Source organism: Podarcis raffonei, chromosome 14 (assembly GCF_027172205.1).
Source record: "Podarcis raffonei isolate rPodRaf1 chromosome 14, rPodRaf1.pri, whole genome shotgun sequence".
In the NCBI taxonomy this organism is placed as follows: domain Eukaryota; kingdom Metazoa; phylum Chordata; class Lepidosauria; order Squamata; family Lacertidae; genus Podarcis; species Podarcis raffonei.
Window position 1 is genome coordinate 41132579 of NC_070615.1, and position 15434 is coordinate 41148012.

A 15434-nucleotide genomic window follows, 5' to 3' on the forward strand; every position below is an offset into this window, starting at 1 on the left:
TGTTTTATGAACGTGCATTGTTACAACTGGTTCAGCAACCTGCTTGCTCTGAAGATACCCTCTGCCAGATCAAATATAATATCTGAACTATCAGAACAGAAGGCTGCTTTTAAAACAGAGCAAAATTGCTGTCTGGAGCCTGTTTTGCTATCAGGTAGACCTAGATTGCTACCCAGGACTGCCCACTGAAAGCTGCACTGCTTTTGCTCTTTATTTTTGCATTTATTGTTCCTGAGTCATTGTGGACTGTGTGCTGCTTGCTTATTTATTTGAAATACCCCCCCCCTTTTAAGCCAAAACGCAGAGCTTCATCACAGCTAGGCTGGTGTGTTATTTCAGGTGTGATCAGAAGGCACAAATACGGTGACAATCATTTATATGTCACAGGACAGGAAGAATAGACTCCCTACAGTCCCATGGTGGACTTTGGAGAGATCTGCTTGGTTAGAGGATATTCTTGCATGCTATCTGTACAGTGTGCCAATATATCCTTTCGCTCATGAGGTCCTGAATGCCCTTATAGGTGAATAATGCAAGGACATCCCAATATGCTTGCAAGGGTTCTTGTTTATTATATATTGCAAGAGCAGGGAGAGGGTTTCCCCCTAGCATTGCAACACACAGACCAGGGATCCGGTACACAGCTGGCAGGCTTGTTTCAAAGCAGAGGCCGTCGCTTATCTGGCTACACCATTTCCCCCTCTGCAGAGGAAGCCATTCCTGCTGTCTGCAAAACGCGAACCGTTATATACGAGATACCTCGGAGTCAGATCGACCCGACGTCTGCTAACTTTCTGATATGGCCGCCGTGCGTGGAGGTGAAGCGTTGCACGGGCTGTTGCAACACCAGCAGTGTGAAATGCCAGCCGTCACGGATACACCACAGAAGCGTCAAGGTGAGGAGAAATGGAACTCAGGTGCAGCGGGGCGGGTGGGTGGGTGTTTTGAGGGAAGAGGTGGTTCAGCATTTTGTTCACATCTTGTCATTTTCATTTTTCTCACCTTGGCAGCCATGGGAGGTTATTCGGTTGTTTCTGTTTTGATTTTGGTTATGTATTCTGTGATTTTATCCCGTGAACCCGCCCCCCCCCCCCCGAGATCTGCCTGTATAGGGCAGTATACAAATTGAATAATATTTTTTAAAAATCATCATCATCCCTCAGTGTGAATTCCTACTGGTTCTCACTTGGTTACAACTTTGCTCAGCCTTTCTTATCCTGGGTACAGTCATACCTTGGTTCTTGAACGTAATCTGTTCCGGAAGTCTGTTCAACTTCCAAAAATGTTGGAAAACCAAAGCATGGCTTCCAATTGGCTGCAGGAGCTTCCTGCACTCAATTGGAAGCTGTGGAAACCGCGTTGGACGTTTAGCTTCCAAAAAACATTCGCAAACTGAAACACTTGTGGTGTTTGGGAGCCAAAACGTTTGAGTACCAAGGCGTTCGAGAACCAAGGTGTGACTGTACTTGCAGCTGATTTCATACTGCAAGTCTCATCACCCTTTGTTGGTATGGCCAGTAGTGGTACTAAATGACTGGATGACACCTAAATTGGGGAAAGCTGCCTTTTAGTTAGCCTTTTTTTTCTGGAAGTGCGCTGCAAGCAGTGCTGATGGTAAACACTTTAAAGAATAGCTAAGTGAATTAGCTGTTGTGGTGATAAATGAGGGCTCTCGCACACTTCCACTAGAGATTTGCTCCGATTCAGTGTTAAAAGAGTGGGATTTCCAGGGTAAAGTGGTGGAGCAAATGGAAAACCACTTAGAAACATGCCTAGAAAGTATGGAACAAGCAGAAAACCACTCAAACCCATGCTTCCTAGGACAAACAACGTGTGGACGAGCTCTGAGTGTAGTGACTTTCGGTGTGCAGTGCTTTTGCTTCTCTCCCATTATAAGCAAGAGCAAACTGGCCCATTTAGCTGTTTACAACCTAGGATGCTGCTTTATGATGAGGGCTCATCCACATTTGAGTTGGGATAGCTCAGTCAGTAGAGCATCAGGATCTTAATCTGGATGGCCCTCGTGGTCCCTTCCAACAATTCTGTGGTTCGGTTTCTCCTGCCATTTTCCCCCAGGAAAATACACTGCTTACCGCTGAATCAGAGCAAACATCAATTGGTTTTTCTGTCTGATGCACATTGGTTCCAATTCAGTGGCCAGCAGCGGGTTTTCCTAGAGAAAGCAGTGGGAGAAACAAAAAAACCTTTCGGACCCAGTTTTCTAGACACAGGACAAGTGTCAGTGTAAACAAGCCTTAGTCATCAGGCCATTTGTCTTTCTGGCTTAGTGGTTCTCCAGGTTTTCAGACAAGGCTCTCCCAGCTCTTCCTGAAGATATTTGGCATTCAAACATTGTGTTCTACCCGAAGTTACTGCCTTTTAGAGAGACCCTGAAAATTAAAACATCCATGCTCACACTGGGAGTGTGGCCTGGAACACACTAAACAATCCTTCGCCTTTTTGCAGGGAAGTATGTAAAGAATGAAGTGGCACAGATTGGGGGTGGTGTTTTGTTTAAAAAATAGAATAATTTTTTGTTTTGTTTTATCCCCCTCTGGGGTCAGTTATGACCCCAAATGTGTAGGAATGCTAAATACCATTAACAAGCAAACAGGCCTGATTATGCCTTTCCCACAAACTCCCACAGCCTTGTTCTTGATTTTAAATGATAAAATGACTCAGGGGACATTTTGAATGTAAAAATCCTTGTACAGTCATGTTTCCTTAATTAAATATTATGTAGGCTAATTTGGGCTTTTATTTGTGGAAATACAGTGCTTTTGATCTGCTGGTGGGAGGGAAATGTGTTTCATATATTCTCATCTCCTGGGATTTGAGATTCCTTATGGCTTGATTCCACATTTACTCATTAGGCGAAATCCATTTTTTCTGCTTGCCACAATCTATCAAACAGACATTTTGGAAAATAAGTGGTATTTGTTCATTAGGTTGGGCTTGGTCCCCCTGTTAACTGTATGCTGGTTCAAATCAGCAGCACCCATTTGCCAATGCATCTGCGACACACACACACACACACACACACACACACACACACACACACCCCTTCCAGCTTCACAATTCTATGATTCCATGAAAAGTAAAACACATAAACAACAAATTCAGGAGACTCCTCCCAAGACCTGGGAAAAGAAAGTATTCATTCAAATATATTTTGAATACCGGTGTTGTTTTGTATGAAAGAGAATAGGAGGAGGTTTGTATCAACTTTATTAATTTAATCTGCACATTTTAAGTATCAACACATGTATACTTAGTGCCCCTCATTGGGTCAGCAACAAGTCTAGGGTCTTTGGGTTTATGAATGAGGAAAACTGGTCATTGATGGGAGCTATTATGTATATGTTTTGTGCAGATGTATAGCTGAAGAAGTGAATAATGCGAAATAGATAAGTACCGGTAATCTGTATTATATATCAGAGAAGCAAATTTCATACAATAGTAAGTTCCTGTGAAAGAGTTTTATCAGTGGGGAAGGAAGTTTTTTAACATGAAAAGCTCCAGTAAAAATATCAAGATAAAATTTTGTTGGAGCAAATGTTATTGTAGTAATTGATAAGATATTTCCTGCCTGGGTTGTTTTCCTTTTTTGCTGTGCAAATAGGCAGGCTTTTCAGCTGGCACTGATAACTCCTTTATTTAAAATTGGTGCCAAGATTTCAATATGATAGAATGCACCTCCGCACAATGATGTTCCCTGTACATAGAAAGCCATTATGTCAGGAAGGAGACCAGGTTGCTGTGTTTTCTCATTAGAAGTGCGGACTGCCTTACACGGAGTCACACCACTGGCCCATCTACAGGAGCATCTAAACCTCTGGCTAGCAGCAGCAGCAGCTGTCCATGGTCCTGGGCACTTGCTCCCCGAGATCGGTTTTTTTTAGCTGGAGACATCTGTAATTGAACTTCCCTGGTTAATAGCTCATAAAATATAGCTATCTCACCTGCCCACACATACTTGGGTTTCCTTTCCTAATAGCCTGGAGATTGCTATCATCTGATTACTTTCTTTTATCTTCTGCTTGCTTTATTACATTTGTATAAGTTCTTTGGGCGATTTCCATTAAAAGAAACCCCCACCCAAATACAATTTGTGATAAAACCACCAAAACAAAGCAAATCAATCTATTAAAACCATAACGTTCAAATGAATATGTATTTTAATTAATTGATTGTGATTATATGTAAACTGTGTTACTTTTGCTGTTGTTAGCCGCTCTGAGCCCGGCTTCGGCTGGGGAGGGCGGGATATATATAAAATATTATTATTATAATAATTAAAATTCCAGATGAAGCATGCAATCAGTTAAACATTAAAAAGTAACAATCCAAATTTGTAGTTGTTCATTCGTCATATAAATACTTCAGTGGTCCTCTTAATAACCCTGTACTAAATCTTCATTTCTCTCTGAAAGTCTAGGTGAAAAGATATGTATTTACTCACCTTTGCTGAAGAGGCCATATGCATCTCCTGCAGGACAAAATTCCATAGGCTGGGAGTGGGGGTTGGGGTTGTACTCAGGAGACCCTATCTTGTCCTGTCCTATAACTTGTGTTGATAAGCAGCAATGGCAGTTAAGTAAGTGGAAGAACCTATAGAAGGGCTTCTGGAGAAGATTCGAAATACCTGGCCAGGTGTGTCTGGGAGAAAGCAACGCTACTTTGCAACTAAGGTAGCACAGCACCACATCAATCCAAATGCATCTTAAAGGTAAAGGGACCCCTGACCATTAGGTCCAGTTGCAGACGACTCTGGGGTTGTGGCGCTCACCTTTCTTTATTGCCCAAGGGAGCCGGCGTACAGCTTCCGGGTCATGTGGCCAGCATGACTAAGCCGCTTCTGGCAAACCAGAGCAGCGCACGGAAACAGCGTTTACCTTCCCGCCGGAGCGGTACCTATTTATCTACTTGCACTGGCATGCTTTCGAACTGCTAGTTTGGCAGGAGCTGGGACCAAGCAACGGGAGCTCACCCCGTCGCGGGGATTTGAACCGCCGACCTTCTGATCGGCAAGCCCTAGGCTCTGTGGTTTAACCCACAGCCCCACCCCAACTCAGCAATTTTGCGATTCTCTCTCACCCACTTGTGTTAATCTTAAATTGAAAACAATCCACTTTAGGAAAGGGCGCAGTGCAGTTTTGATATTCAGATGTTGTTGCCGCACACAACCTTCATCAGGCTCCCCGGAACCAATTCTATTTTCAAGTGAGTCCTTAAATACATATATATAGCTCCTCAATACGCTTGGCAAACATTAATTTTAAAAGCAAAGGAGGATCGGAGACAAATCTAATTAACCTGCAGCCTCAAGAACAAACACAGCTGGTTAGCAAACATGAGCTGCCTGCTGCTGCAGTATTTATGGTGGATGGAGATTGCGTTGCTCCTTTTGAGGCGGAAAGATGATTGGGGTCCTCAAAGGTAACTCTGCACTGCAGATAAGCCTGGAAGCGGTTTTGACTTGCCAGAGTTGACTGGGTAGCTCTGAGCATCATTTAACTTGGGCCTCCTTGAGGCATTTGGGGGCAGTTGCTTGGGGTGGGGGAGGCCAGAGGTGCTTGCTGAAGTTGTGGTGTGCCACGAAAATGCTTAGAGCAGGGGGTGTGCCAGCTAGGAGTCAGCGGGTGCCATGATGCTTGGGAAAGTTTCACTGGTGCCCTGGACTCTTGAGTTTTCTTTCTTTTCTTAAAAAGTAAGTCTCTAGCTGTCCTAGAAAGAAAGTTATGGGGTGAATTGTGCTGGTGCCGTCAAAGCAATTTCTGTGAAAGGAGAGTGTGTTGCAGCTACCTTGTATATTTTTCCAGGTACTGAGGAATGCTCCCTGTTGCTATTAGACAGCAACACTCTCTCTCTCTCTCTCTCTCTCTCTCTCTCTCTCTGTGTGTGTGTGTGTGTGAGAGAGAGAGAGAGAGAGAGAGAGCGAGAGCCAAATTTATGTATAAGCTAAACAAGCTGTAAGTTAGGGCCCCACTATCTGGGGGCCCCCAAAAAAATTTAAAGGAAAAAAACGATGTACATTTCCAAAATGTAAACGCAGGCACTTGGAACCAGATCACTCGAGTGCGATAGCCAAGAATTTCCTGAGTCCTGGGAAATCATGTGGTTCTGGGAAGCAATAGCAGCTTTGCTTCAAAGCATCTTCCCGGTTAGTCATAGGTGAGCATTTGTTACATGACAGCATTAATACACAACTTGTTCTGGGTCATGATGGCACAGCATAAATTTCCCCAACAGTAGAAAAAGGGCAGGGAAACAATGGAAAAAGCTGGTCCTAAAAGATCTACATTGGCTCTTGGTATGTTTCCGAGCACAATTCAAAGTGCTGGTGCTGTCCTTTAAAACCATAAATGGTACCCGAAGGAGTGTCTGGAACCACCATTGTTCAGTCCAGACACTGATGCTCTGGAAACACACCTTGGAAAACCCTTTCAAAAACCATCAGCACTTAGCAGACTCCCTCCAAACTCCCAACTCTCCACAGGCCTCAAAGGTTAGTGCAAAGTCTTGTGGGATTGCAATGGAAAAGGCCCATGGGATTGCTTGAAGCTGTTTTCACACTGTTTGCGGGCCACTTCGGGTTTAATTTATTTTGTGGCAGTGCGCATGTGCGTGGTCGCCCATGACTCGAACACACACGCATGGGGAGTTGCCTGTAAAACATTTTAAAGCCCCCTTTTGTTTGTACAGTTATTTGGATTTGAATCATTGCTTCTCTTGAGAAACTGGATAATTCTTATCCGCTGGTGTTAGCCGCTTAGATTAACAAGTGACATCACGTTGTGACCCATGCCCACTGTTTTTTAAACGTTGTGCTCCAGAGGTCTTGAGAAAATCCTCCCCCTTCAAAATGTTAATTAAAAACGAGGAGTCACTTTGGAGCAGTGTGTTCTTTGTAGAGGAGGGCTGCCTGACCCCCACCACACCACACCAGTAGTCTCCAAACAAGAAAATCCATATTTATTTCCTCCTGCGTCAGATGTACTCTCTTTCTCTCTTTGATAGAATTAATTGTTTCTCAAGCTCTTGGGAATTCCCATGTTGCGGAGATGAATGGCTTGAGTGTATCATAATCCAGAAGATCCTCTTTGGGGGTCACACGGAAGGTGGCGAGGGCTGGAGGATGGGATCTGTTTTGCTTATTCCCAGAATGGAGTTGAGAGGCTCCCTTGTTCTGCTTCCATGATGTCAAGCTTATGTAAAAGGCCCCCTTTTGGGGTTGACACTGAAAAAGACCTCCATTTCTCACCCGTCCTTTATTGACAAGATGGTGAGATCATTGCGCCTTCCCTAATAAGCCCCCTCTGACTGCAAGTTTATCCAGTTAGTGGAGAGGTCACTGTGTAGGATGCAAGGACAGCAGAGGCCAAGAGACTGACGAGAGCATCGGGAAGTCAAATGCACTGCCTGTCTTGAGCCAGGGACCTGGTGTCATGGTGCTAGCCTTTCCTCCCTAGGCTGGTTGCTGGAGAATGCTGCCAAATGAGCAGGATCAACTGCCCCAGAAAGCTGGATTGTATTGCTTCAGTATCATAATATTCATCTCAGATGGTACATGCATGGTGAATGGGCCAGGTCATGCAGCTGGAACTAGTGGAGGGGGAAGAATAGTTCTTTGCATTCCTTATTTAATGCCCCATTTGTGAATGCTTTAAAATTATTATTATTATTATTATTATTATTATTATTGCTGTCATGGTGGCTCCATGTTGATGTCGCGGCGTCCCACTGGTGGTGATGTTCTGATTGGCCTTTTCTGTGTAGCAGTCAAAATCGCAGCTGTCCATTCCACACCTTGCTCTGTTCCAGTCCTTTCCCAATGTTAGCGTCCAACAAATTTTTTTTTAAAAAGAGCATCTGTACCCTGTTTTTCACAAGACATCCGCTGCCTACAGGCTTACAGTCTTCAGAAGAAGAGAAAGGAAAGCATGGCACGGAAGGGAAGAGGGACAGGGAGGGAAGAGGAAGATGAAAATCAAACTCTGGCGCCGCTTTCTAAACAGTTGTTTCTATAAAGACCAGCTGGCACGCTTTCAGGGGCAGATGGGGCCTGATGGAGCTGGGCTCCCAGCAAAGCTGGTAAAATGAGCCCTGCTTCCACTGAGGCAGTCTGATGCTTTCACAGCACAGCCGATAGAGTGAGTGGTAATAATTAGACATTTCTTTTTTAATCAACTATTCTTAAGGTTCACCACACCACATCAGGAAGCGCAATTAGCTTTAGCCAAATTGTATCTTGATTTCCTGGTTCCTTATATAGTCTGCCTGGTTGACTGCCTGTTCTGGAGTGTTACCTTTTCTGGAGTATTAATCTGGTTTCACGCCGTTGTACTCGTCATTGCATTTTTAAAAAATAAATATTTTAAAGGATTTTAGCCTAATCCTAAAAAGTCAGTCATGTTGATTCCCATATTGACTTCCCATATTTCAGAATAATTCCAATGTCACGGAATTCTACTCAATATTGATCCAGAGGAGAACTCCAGTGTATAGCTAGCAGAGTAAAAACGTAAACACGTTGCAGGATTCCCCAAAAATAGATCAGAGGCAATTGTGTTTCATCCAGCAGAGCTTTACTGCTACTGAAGGCAAATGAGCAATAATGGTCACAAATCCAATACAGTCAGGATTGGCACTGTCCATTAGAAATCCACTTGCAGCAGACTTAACTTAAACTTACAATAAGTAAGTTTGAGCATGTCTCTGAACAAAAAAAGAGATTTGGTTACACACCAGCAACATTCAGTTTGCTTCCTGGACTTCTGCCACACCAAGGAATCGCCAAACCGAAACATCTAAATCATGTACTATCAATCTGCACCTTTACTCACACATTCCAGCAATCTTCCCCTCCCCCCCCCCCCGTATTTGTACGGAGTCCAGTAGCCTTTAAATGTTAACTTCTACTGAATTAAGTGCATGGTGTAGCCGTTGCTGTGTCTTGTGTGAAGTGCAGTAGTATTGAACCCATCTTGGCATCGGATGCTGGTGACTAAACAAATGAATGCCTTCCATTTACCAAATTGCCCTTTTGTAATTTGATCTCCACATATCTTCTCTGTCCACTCGGACAGCCTTTCTCCCTTGTCATGTAGTTAAGAAGATGCTGTCTTCTGTTCCGCGTTTCCAGTAGGATGGATGAATGTTGTAAATCCACTTTGCCTTCCAAAAAGCCCCATCCATTAATTCCTTTCCCCCTGAAGCATAATCCAGCTATCGCTTCTTGAGCCACTTTGTGCAAACATTCTTGGTCTCTCAGCTGTCACTTTTCTGTCCTGCTGGCTTTTGTGTTGTCTATTTAAACCCCAACAGAATGCCAGACCTGTATCCCAGCGCTCTAGCCTGACCCTTGCGGCCCTTTGGGGATATGGACCACTTCCATCGGCCGTCATTCCATCGCACTGTTGCTAATCCACTTGAGAGCTGCGGCAAATAAATGTCCTTTGAGAAACGTGACTCCCGTTCCAAAAGACATTCCATCATGTGGGAGCTCTTCAAGAATTTTTTTTCTTTTTAATGACTAGTGAAAAGTGTATGCAGAAAGTTCTTTCCACAATTAATTTTTACATTATTAAACAAGATCTGCCAATATATAACATGGATTCTTTTTGACGGATTTGAAATATTTAAAAAAATCTATCTAGAGATAAAGGGAGAAAAGTTTTTGTGCAGAAAATAATAACGGGATCAGCAGCATTTGAAATTTGCCAAGTGCATTTTGCACCTGGCTATTGGTCACTTGAAGGGACGCGGGTGGCGCTGTGGGTTAAACCACAGAGCCTAGGACTTGCCAATCAGTAGGTCGGCGGTTTGAATCCCCGCGATGGGGTGAGCTTCCGTTTCTCGGTCCCTGCTCTTGCCAACCTAGCAGTTTGAAAGCATGTCAAAGTGCAAGTAGATAAATAGGTACCGCTCCGGCGGAAAGGTAAACGGCGTTTCTGTGCGCTGCTCTGGTTCGCCAGAAGCAGCTTAGTCATGCTGGCCACATGACCCAGAAGCTGTATGCTGGCTCCCTCGGCCTATAGAGTGAGATGAGCACTGCAACCCCAGAGTCGGGCACGACTGGACCTAATGGTCAGGGGTCCTTTTACCTTTACCTATTGGTCACTTGTGACCAAGCGAAGATGCCTGGGCGCCAGGATGGCGCCTGATGTCTCCACCATCTGGAGGTGCATGCCTGGGGATCCGTGGATCTTGACCGTTTTTATGCATTAGCAACAAACCCTGTAGAAATGTATCCATGATTTCTTTATCTCCGCAACCAGAACGAATTTCAGGAACCAAAAAGTCATATTGAAAAACACAACTTTCAAGCTGCTTGGGCCCCAAATGGCTACTGGGTGTTTTGTTTTGGCGACTGTAACGCCAGTTGAAGGAGCCATTTGGCCACCTAGCTTATATACCTGACTTATATATACTTACATATACCTACATATCGCCTCATAAACATCTCAACAAACCCAGTTTTGGATTTCCTACAAATCAGCACGCTCTCCAGACCTTATTTAGCCAAGCCCAATGCTACAAACAGCACACAGAGAAATCAAAGAGGCTGGTTTGATGGGCAATGCAAGGATGCAGAGAGAGATCTGCTAAGGGCTATTAGAATCTATCGGGGGAAACCTTCTGAAATCAACAAGGAAAACATGGGAAGGAGCAGAGCAGCATACGAGAAAATTCTTGAGAACAAAAAGGCAAGCTTTGTGAGAAGCCAGTGGCAAGAACTAGGATGGGCAGTGGCCGAGCAAAGAGAGGACAAGTTTTGGCTTTTGGTGTCTTGGAGCATGAAAGAATCGAGATCAACACTAGATGCCACCATATTGGCACAATGTTGGGTGGTTTACTATGCTGATTTTTTTGGAGGACAGGGTAATCATTCGATGCCGAAGTGACCATCGATCAGCCACCTGAAGTGGAATACCTGAAAGCCGAGCATGTCTGTGTAGCTCAATGTCAGAGTATTTGCTTTGCATGCAGAAGTTCCCCGGGTTCAACCCCTGTCATCTCCATGTGGGGCTGGGAGAGATTCCGTGCATGAAATCCTGGAAAGCTGCTGCCAAGCCAGTGTAGACAGTACTGAGCTAGGTGGAACAATGGACTGACTACATGTAAGACGGCTGTGTTCCTGTGCCCCTTGTTTGTTTTCTTTTAAAATAGTTTTTATTAAAGGTTTTCTTAGTTTACAAAAGCACATGCATTGTCTCTTTTTCCAGGTTGTCTTTTCTACAGATCAGTTACATTTGTTGTGAGACATTACTTGGGTCAAACATTTATAGAGTTGACTGTACCTGCTAATTGACTCAGTACTGTCATTATGGAATCCCCAAACACTTTGTTATCATACGTGTATAGTATGCTTAGCTTGAGGAGTATGTGTGCTCTTGGTTTATAGTTTATCTGCACTGGGGAAAAATTTTTTTTTTTTGATTACAGTTTATTTCTGACACATGTAATTTTCCCCATTGCTGATTCATTCCAATGTCTGAAATAAGTGCAGCCAATATGAAAGTTGTTCCATTATTGCTGGCGTTCTTGTCTGTATCTTTGATTACAAAGGTCTTAATCTGTGTTTTGTTGTTGTGAATGCGACCGGCTTAGTCATCCTTTGATGCCGGGTGACTCAGATTTGCCATACATTTTCCTTCAAACTTCGCACTTGGTTAGAATTTAGACCATGCCAGAGGAGGCTCGGAGCGTATTGCTTCAACCCATGGGTGACCTTTCGAGCAAAGCATTCTTACGAGTCGTAGCCTGCTGTAAATCTATCTTGGTGGAAAACTGTCAGCCTTGGAAAATGTTGCAAATGCGAACATTTCAGACATGACGTCTGTGGACAAAAAAACGGTGGCCAGTGCTAACCCTAGAAAGATCTCTTCACCTCTCAAAGCATCTGCGATAACTTCTAATTGTTTATCTTATTTATATGCAATAAACTGTGTACTCTCACTGTATACAAGTTGTACAAGTGACAATAAAGTATTTCAACTTGCTTGAATCTCTAAGAAATAAGTTTAGGGAGCTTTCCCCCCTGTCCTTCAGATGCCTTGACATGGTAACTCTTACGTACTAATGAAAAAAAAATCTTTTGGGTACTATGAATTAATTCCATAGAGATTTTGGATTAGTGGAAATATCATGCTTTGGTACAGGAAGCAGAAGGGCTCAGCAGGGCTCATGCCTTGCATGTAGAACAGGGATATGGGATTTATGGCTTTCCAGATGCTGTTGGGCTTCAACACCAATTACTCAGCCACCATTACCAGTGGTTGGGGATGAGGGCAGTCGTAGTCCAGGAACACCTGCAGAGCCACAGGTTACCCACCCTTGATGTAGAACATCCCAGGCTTAATACCAGCTGTCCCCAGAGCACCAAAGGATTTCTCGTAGCCATGCTAGAAAAGACTCCACCTGAGATCTGGGACATCTGGTGTGATGCAGTGCAGACAATACCGGGGGGTGGTGGCTAGATGGAAAACTGAGCTATAGGAAGCTGGACTCATCATGTGCTCTCAAAGCAATAATGCAATGTGCTTCTCAGCTTGGATGAATAGCATGTTCCAGTGGTTGAGCATGTTCAGCTGTATACTTCGTCAGACCCTGCTCCCCTGGGTGCTCTGGCAACCCTCTTATTACAGGACAGTCCTGTTTTTTGTTCCTTGGAAGAGTTTTTTGCCGTGTCAGTGCACAAAATATAAACAGAAAATCCAGAATATGCAGAACATCAATCACTTCCACAACCTGCTTATTTACCTGTTGTTCGCTTTAAAATATGGAACAAATGAACTTCAAAAAACTACTGATTGTAAGGTTGCACAGTTAATTCAAGTGACCGAAGTCTCTTGACAGCCAAAGGACTAGATTTGGGTTGACATTGTCCTCAGTCCTTGGGGCAAAAATGAGAGTGCCTGAAAGACCTACGAATTGTCTTGTGGCTTTGTCTGATTACAAATCTGATGGCTACGATGGATGGCAGCGTGCCTCTGAGTAGCAGTCTCTGGGGAACAACAGCAGAATCCTGCCCTTGGGCTTCCCAGAGGTATCTGATTATCCACTGTGGGAAACAGGATGTTGGACTAGATAAACTTTTGGTCTGATCCAGCAGGACTCTTGTTCTTACTTTTGGTGCCTTGTAGTCCACAGATGCCAGGAATTACTATTTTTTAATAATTTTTTAAATTAATTTTTAGCATACAAAATTGTTTAAGACATACCACACAAAACATATGCCCTTGTTTGGACTTCCTTCAGCATCTCTGATAGCCTTCCGTCTTGATTATTTCTCCTGCAATTCTTAACTTAATATTGCCTTTACCTTTTCTAACAAATCATTTCTCCCTTTCCATTTTTACAATATTTCTTAAATTACTCCTCACAGAACTTCTTGTAGTCCTACAAACGTAATCTGATCATCACAAATACTTTTCAGATACTCAGTAAATTTAGTCCAGTCTTCGGTAAACCTCTGGTCCCGCCGGTCTCGGATCCCTCCTGTTAGCTTGTCTAATTCTGCGTAGTCCATCAATTTCATCCTCTATTCTTCCAATGTTGGTAGTTCTTGCTTCCATTTTTGGGCCAATAATATTCTTGCTGCTGTTACTGCACAGATGCCAGGAATTAGCTTGATAGGCTCATAACTCACCTGGGACTTTGTTGTCTTCCATTCTCCACATACACACCTTCTCCAAGTTGAGTTGGGAATGGACTTCCTGGATATGCCAGATTGGTTGATCTTTGAGCAGCTGCTGGCTTACAGTCTTGTCTTTTGGGTAGGAGGTTCTGGCGAGATGGCCTTTAAGGTCCTTCCAGCTCTTGTGGGGAAGCCCTGTTAACACGACGGGCTGTATTTTTGTCCTTCCATAAAATGTTCTTTGCTTGTTTCTCTTCACCCCACTTCTTTGGGTGCTGCTGGATACTCTGAGGCCACAGTGAGGCTTTGCAGGCAAAAGCAATGCCTCTCTGTGCCATTGGCTTGCCTGCTCTGATGTCACAGCAAGCCTAGGATTAGATAGTTCAGTGCTAAGTGGAGAGAATTTGAATCCAGAGGTGTAGAGGCAACATTTTTTAAATTAACCCCCTCTCTGCCAGTTAGAGGGTTGCAGGACTACAGGGAGACACACACTGGCCTCTGCCATCAGCCAGGGTGCCAAGACTGCACCCCTGAGCAAAATATTATGGGAAAGGGGAGACCAACTTGGCCATGAAGGAGCAGCTGTGCTAATGTTGGTTCTCCTCTCCCTCCACCCCCATTCCTTTTTCATTGCATCTGTTTAGTGATCCTGTGGGCTGTCTTGTCTTTTATTACCACAGTGCTTAAAAAATAAAAAATAATTCAGGTGCTTTATCAGTGTTAAATATTAATAGTTGTGGTAGTAGCTGCAGTCGATGATGACAATGTAGTAATAATAGCTGCCCGAGACAGAGATCTTTCAAACCGAAACAGGGGTTTGGGAGACTTTTGTTGACGTTTTGCTGCTTTGTAATACAGGCTGGCAGAAATGATCAAAGGGGGTTTGCATACCAGCAGGGCTTTTGTTGGCAAAGGAAGAGGAACAAGCCAGAGGGGAAGGGCTTTCGAGCTCTAATAGCTAGAGGAGGAGCCCCTGCCTGCGTGAGAGCAATAGACTCCGGCTTCCCTCCTGCCAAGGGAGTAGGTGAAATTCTTCTCGAAAAGAAAGGCAGCATCTTTCATCAGCCGGAAGTTATCCAAGATAGTCGGACAAGCATTTATAATATGAGTGGCTCCTGGCCAAATACTACTCAGACCTGGGTTCCCAGCATAGCATGACTTCCCTTGTGGGCTTGCTTGTTTTAAAATGTCCTGCTTTTGCATCTGGGGTATTTTGGCAGGCGTGCCTGTTTGAATGTGTTTTATACTTTTTTTGGAAAGAAACGAAGAAGGCACCACCGGTCCTTATAACGAAAGGTCCCGAAATGTAGACTCGCTTGAAACTTGGTAGATGGGAAGCCAACAATATTTTATTCTTACCTCTTGGAAAGACAGCAGAAATGTAAACCACTGAGGCCCAGAGAATAAGACCTTTAGCAATTCTTCCTTCCTTTCTTTCTTTTTACCTTAAGCAATAAAATAGGAATGTAGATACTGTTGGGTGTTTACAATCTGATTACTGTGAATGAGACTATTGCCATGGTTTCATCTGAACCGTTCACTACTCTGAGACCCTTCAGGATGAAAGATGGTCTAAACGTGCAAAATAAATCAATGAATGAATAAACTAAAGTGACTCTGGATTGGAGTCTGGGATGTTGGGGGCGGAAACGCCCACTCCTTAAATATTATTCAATATCTGTGGATGTTTCCTGACTGCGGAGCCATCTTGAGGCCTTTTGCTGCCTGAGAGAAAGGCCCCATCTGCACTATGCATTAAAAGCACTGTGGTACCACTTTAAAGAGCAATGGC

The 15434-nt window shown here is 43.8% G+C and overlaps 1 protein-coding gene across 2 annotated transcripts in view; it reads left to right on the top strand.

Moving 5' to 3' along the window:
* The window catches only part of PDGFA (platelet derived growth factor subunit A), a 62010-nt gene that overhangs the window by 39381 nt on the left and 7195 nt on the right, over positions 1-15434 (top strand). For both annotated transcript variants that reach the window (XM_053364169.1, XM_053364171.1), the window contains exon 4: positions 709-896. In XM_053364169.1, coding sequence (XP_053220144.1) covers positions 709-896 — 188 coding nt within the window. The remainder of the gene's footprint in view (positions 1-708; positions 897-15434) is intronic.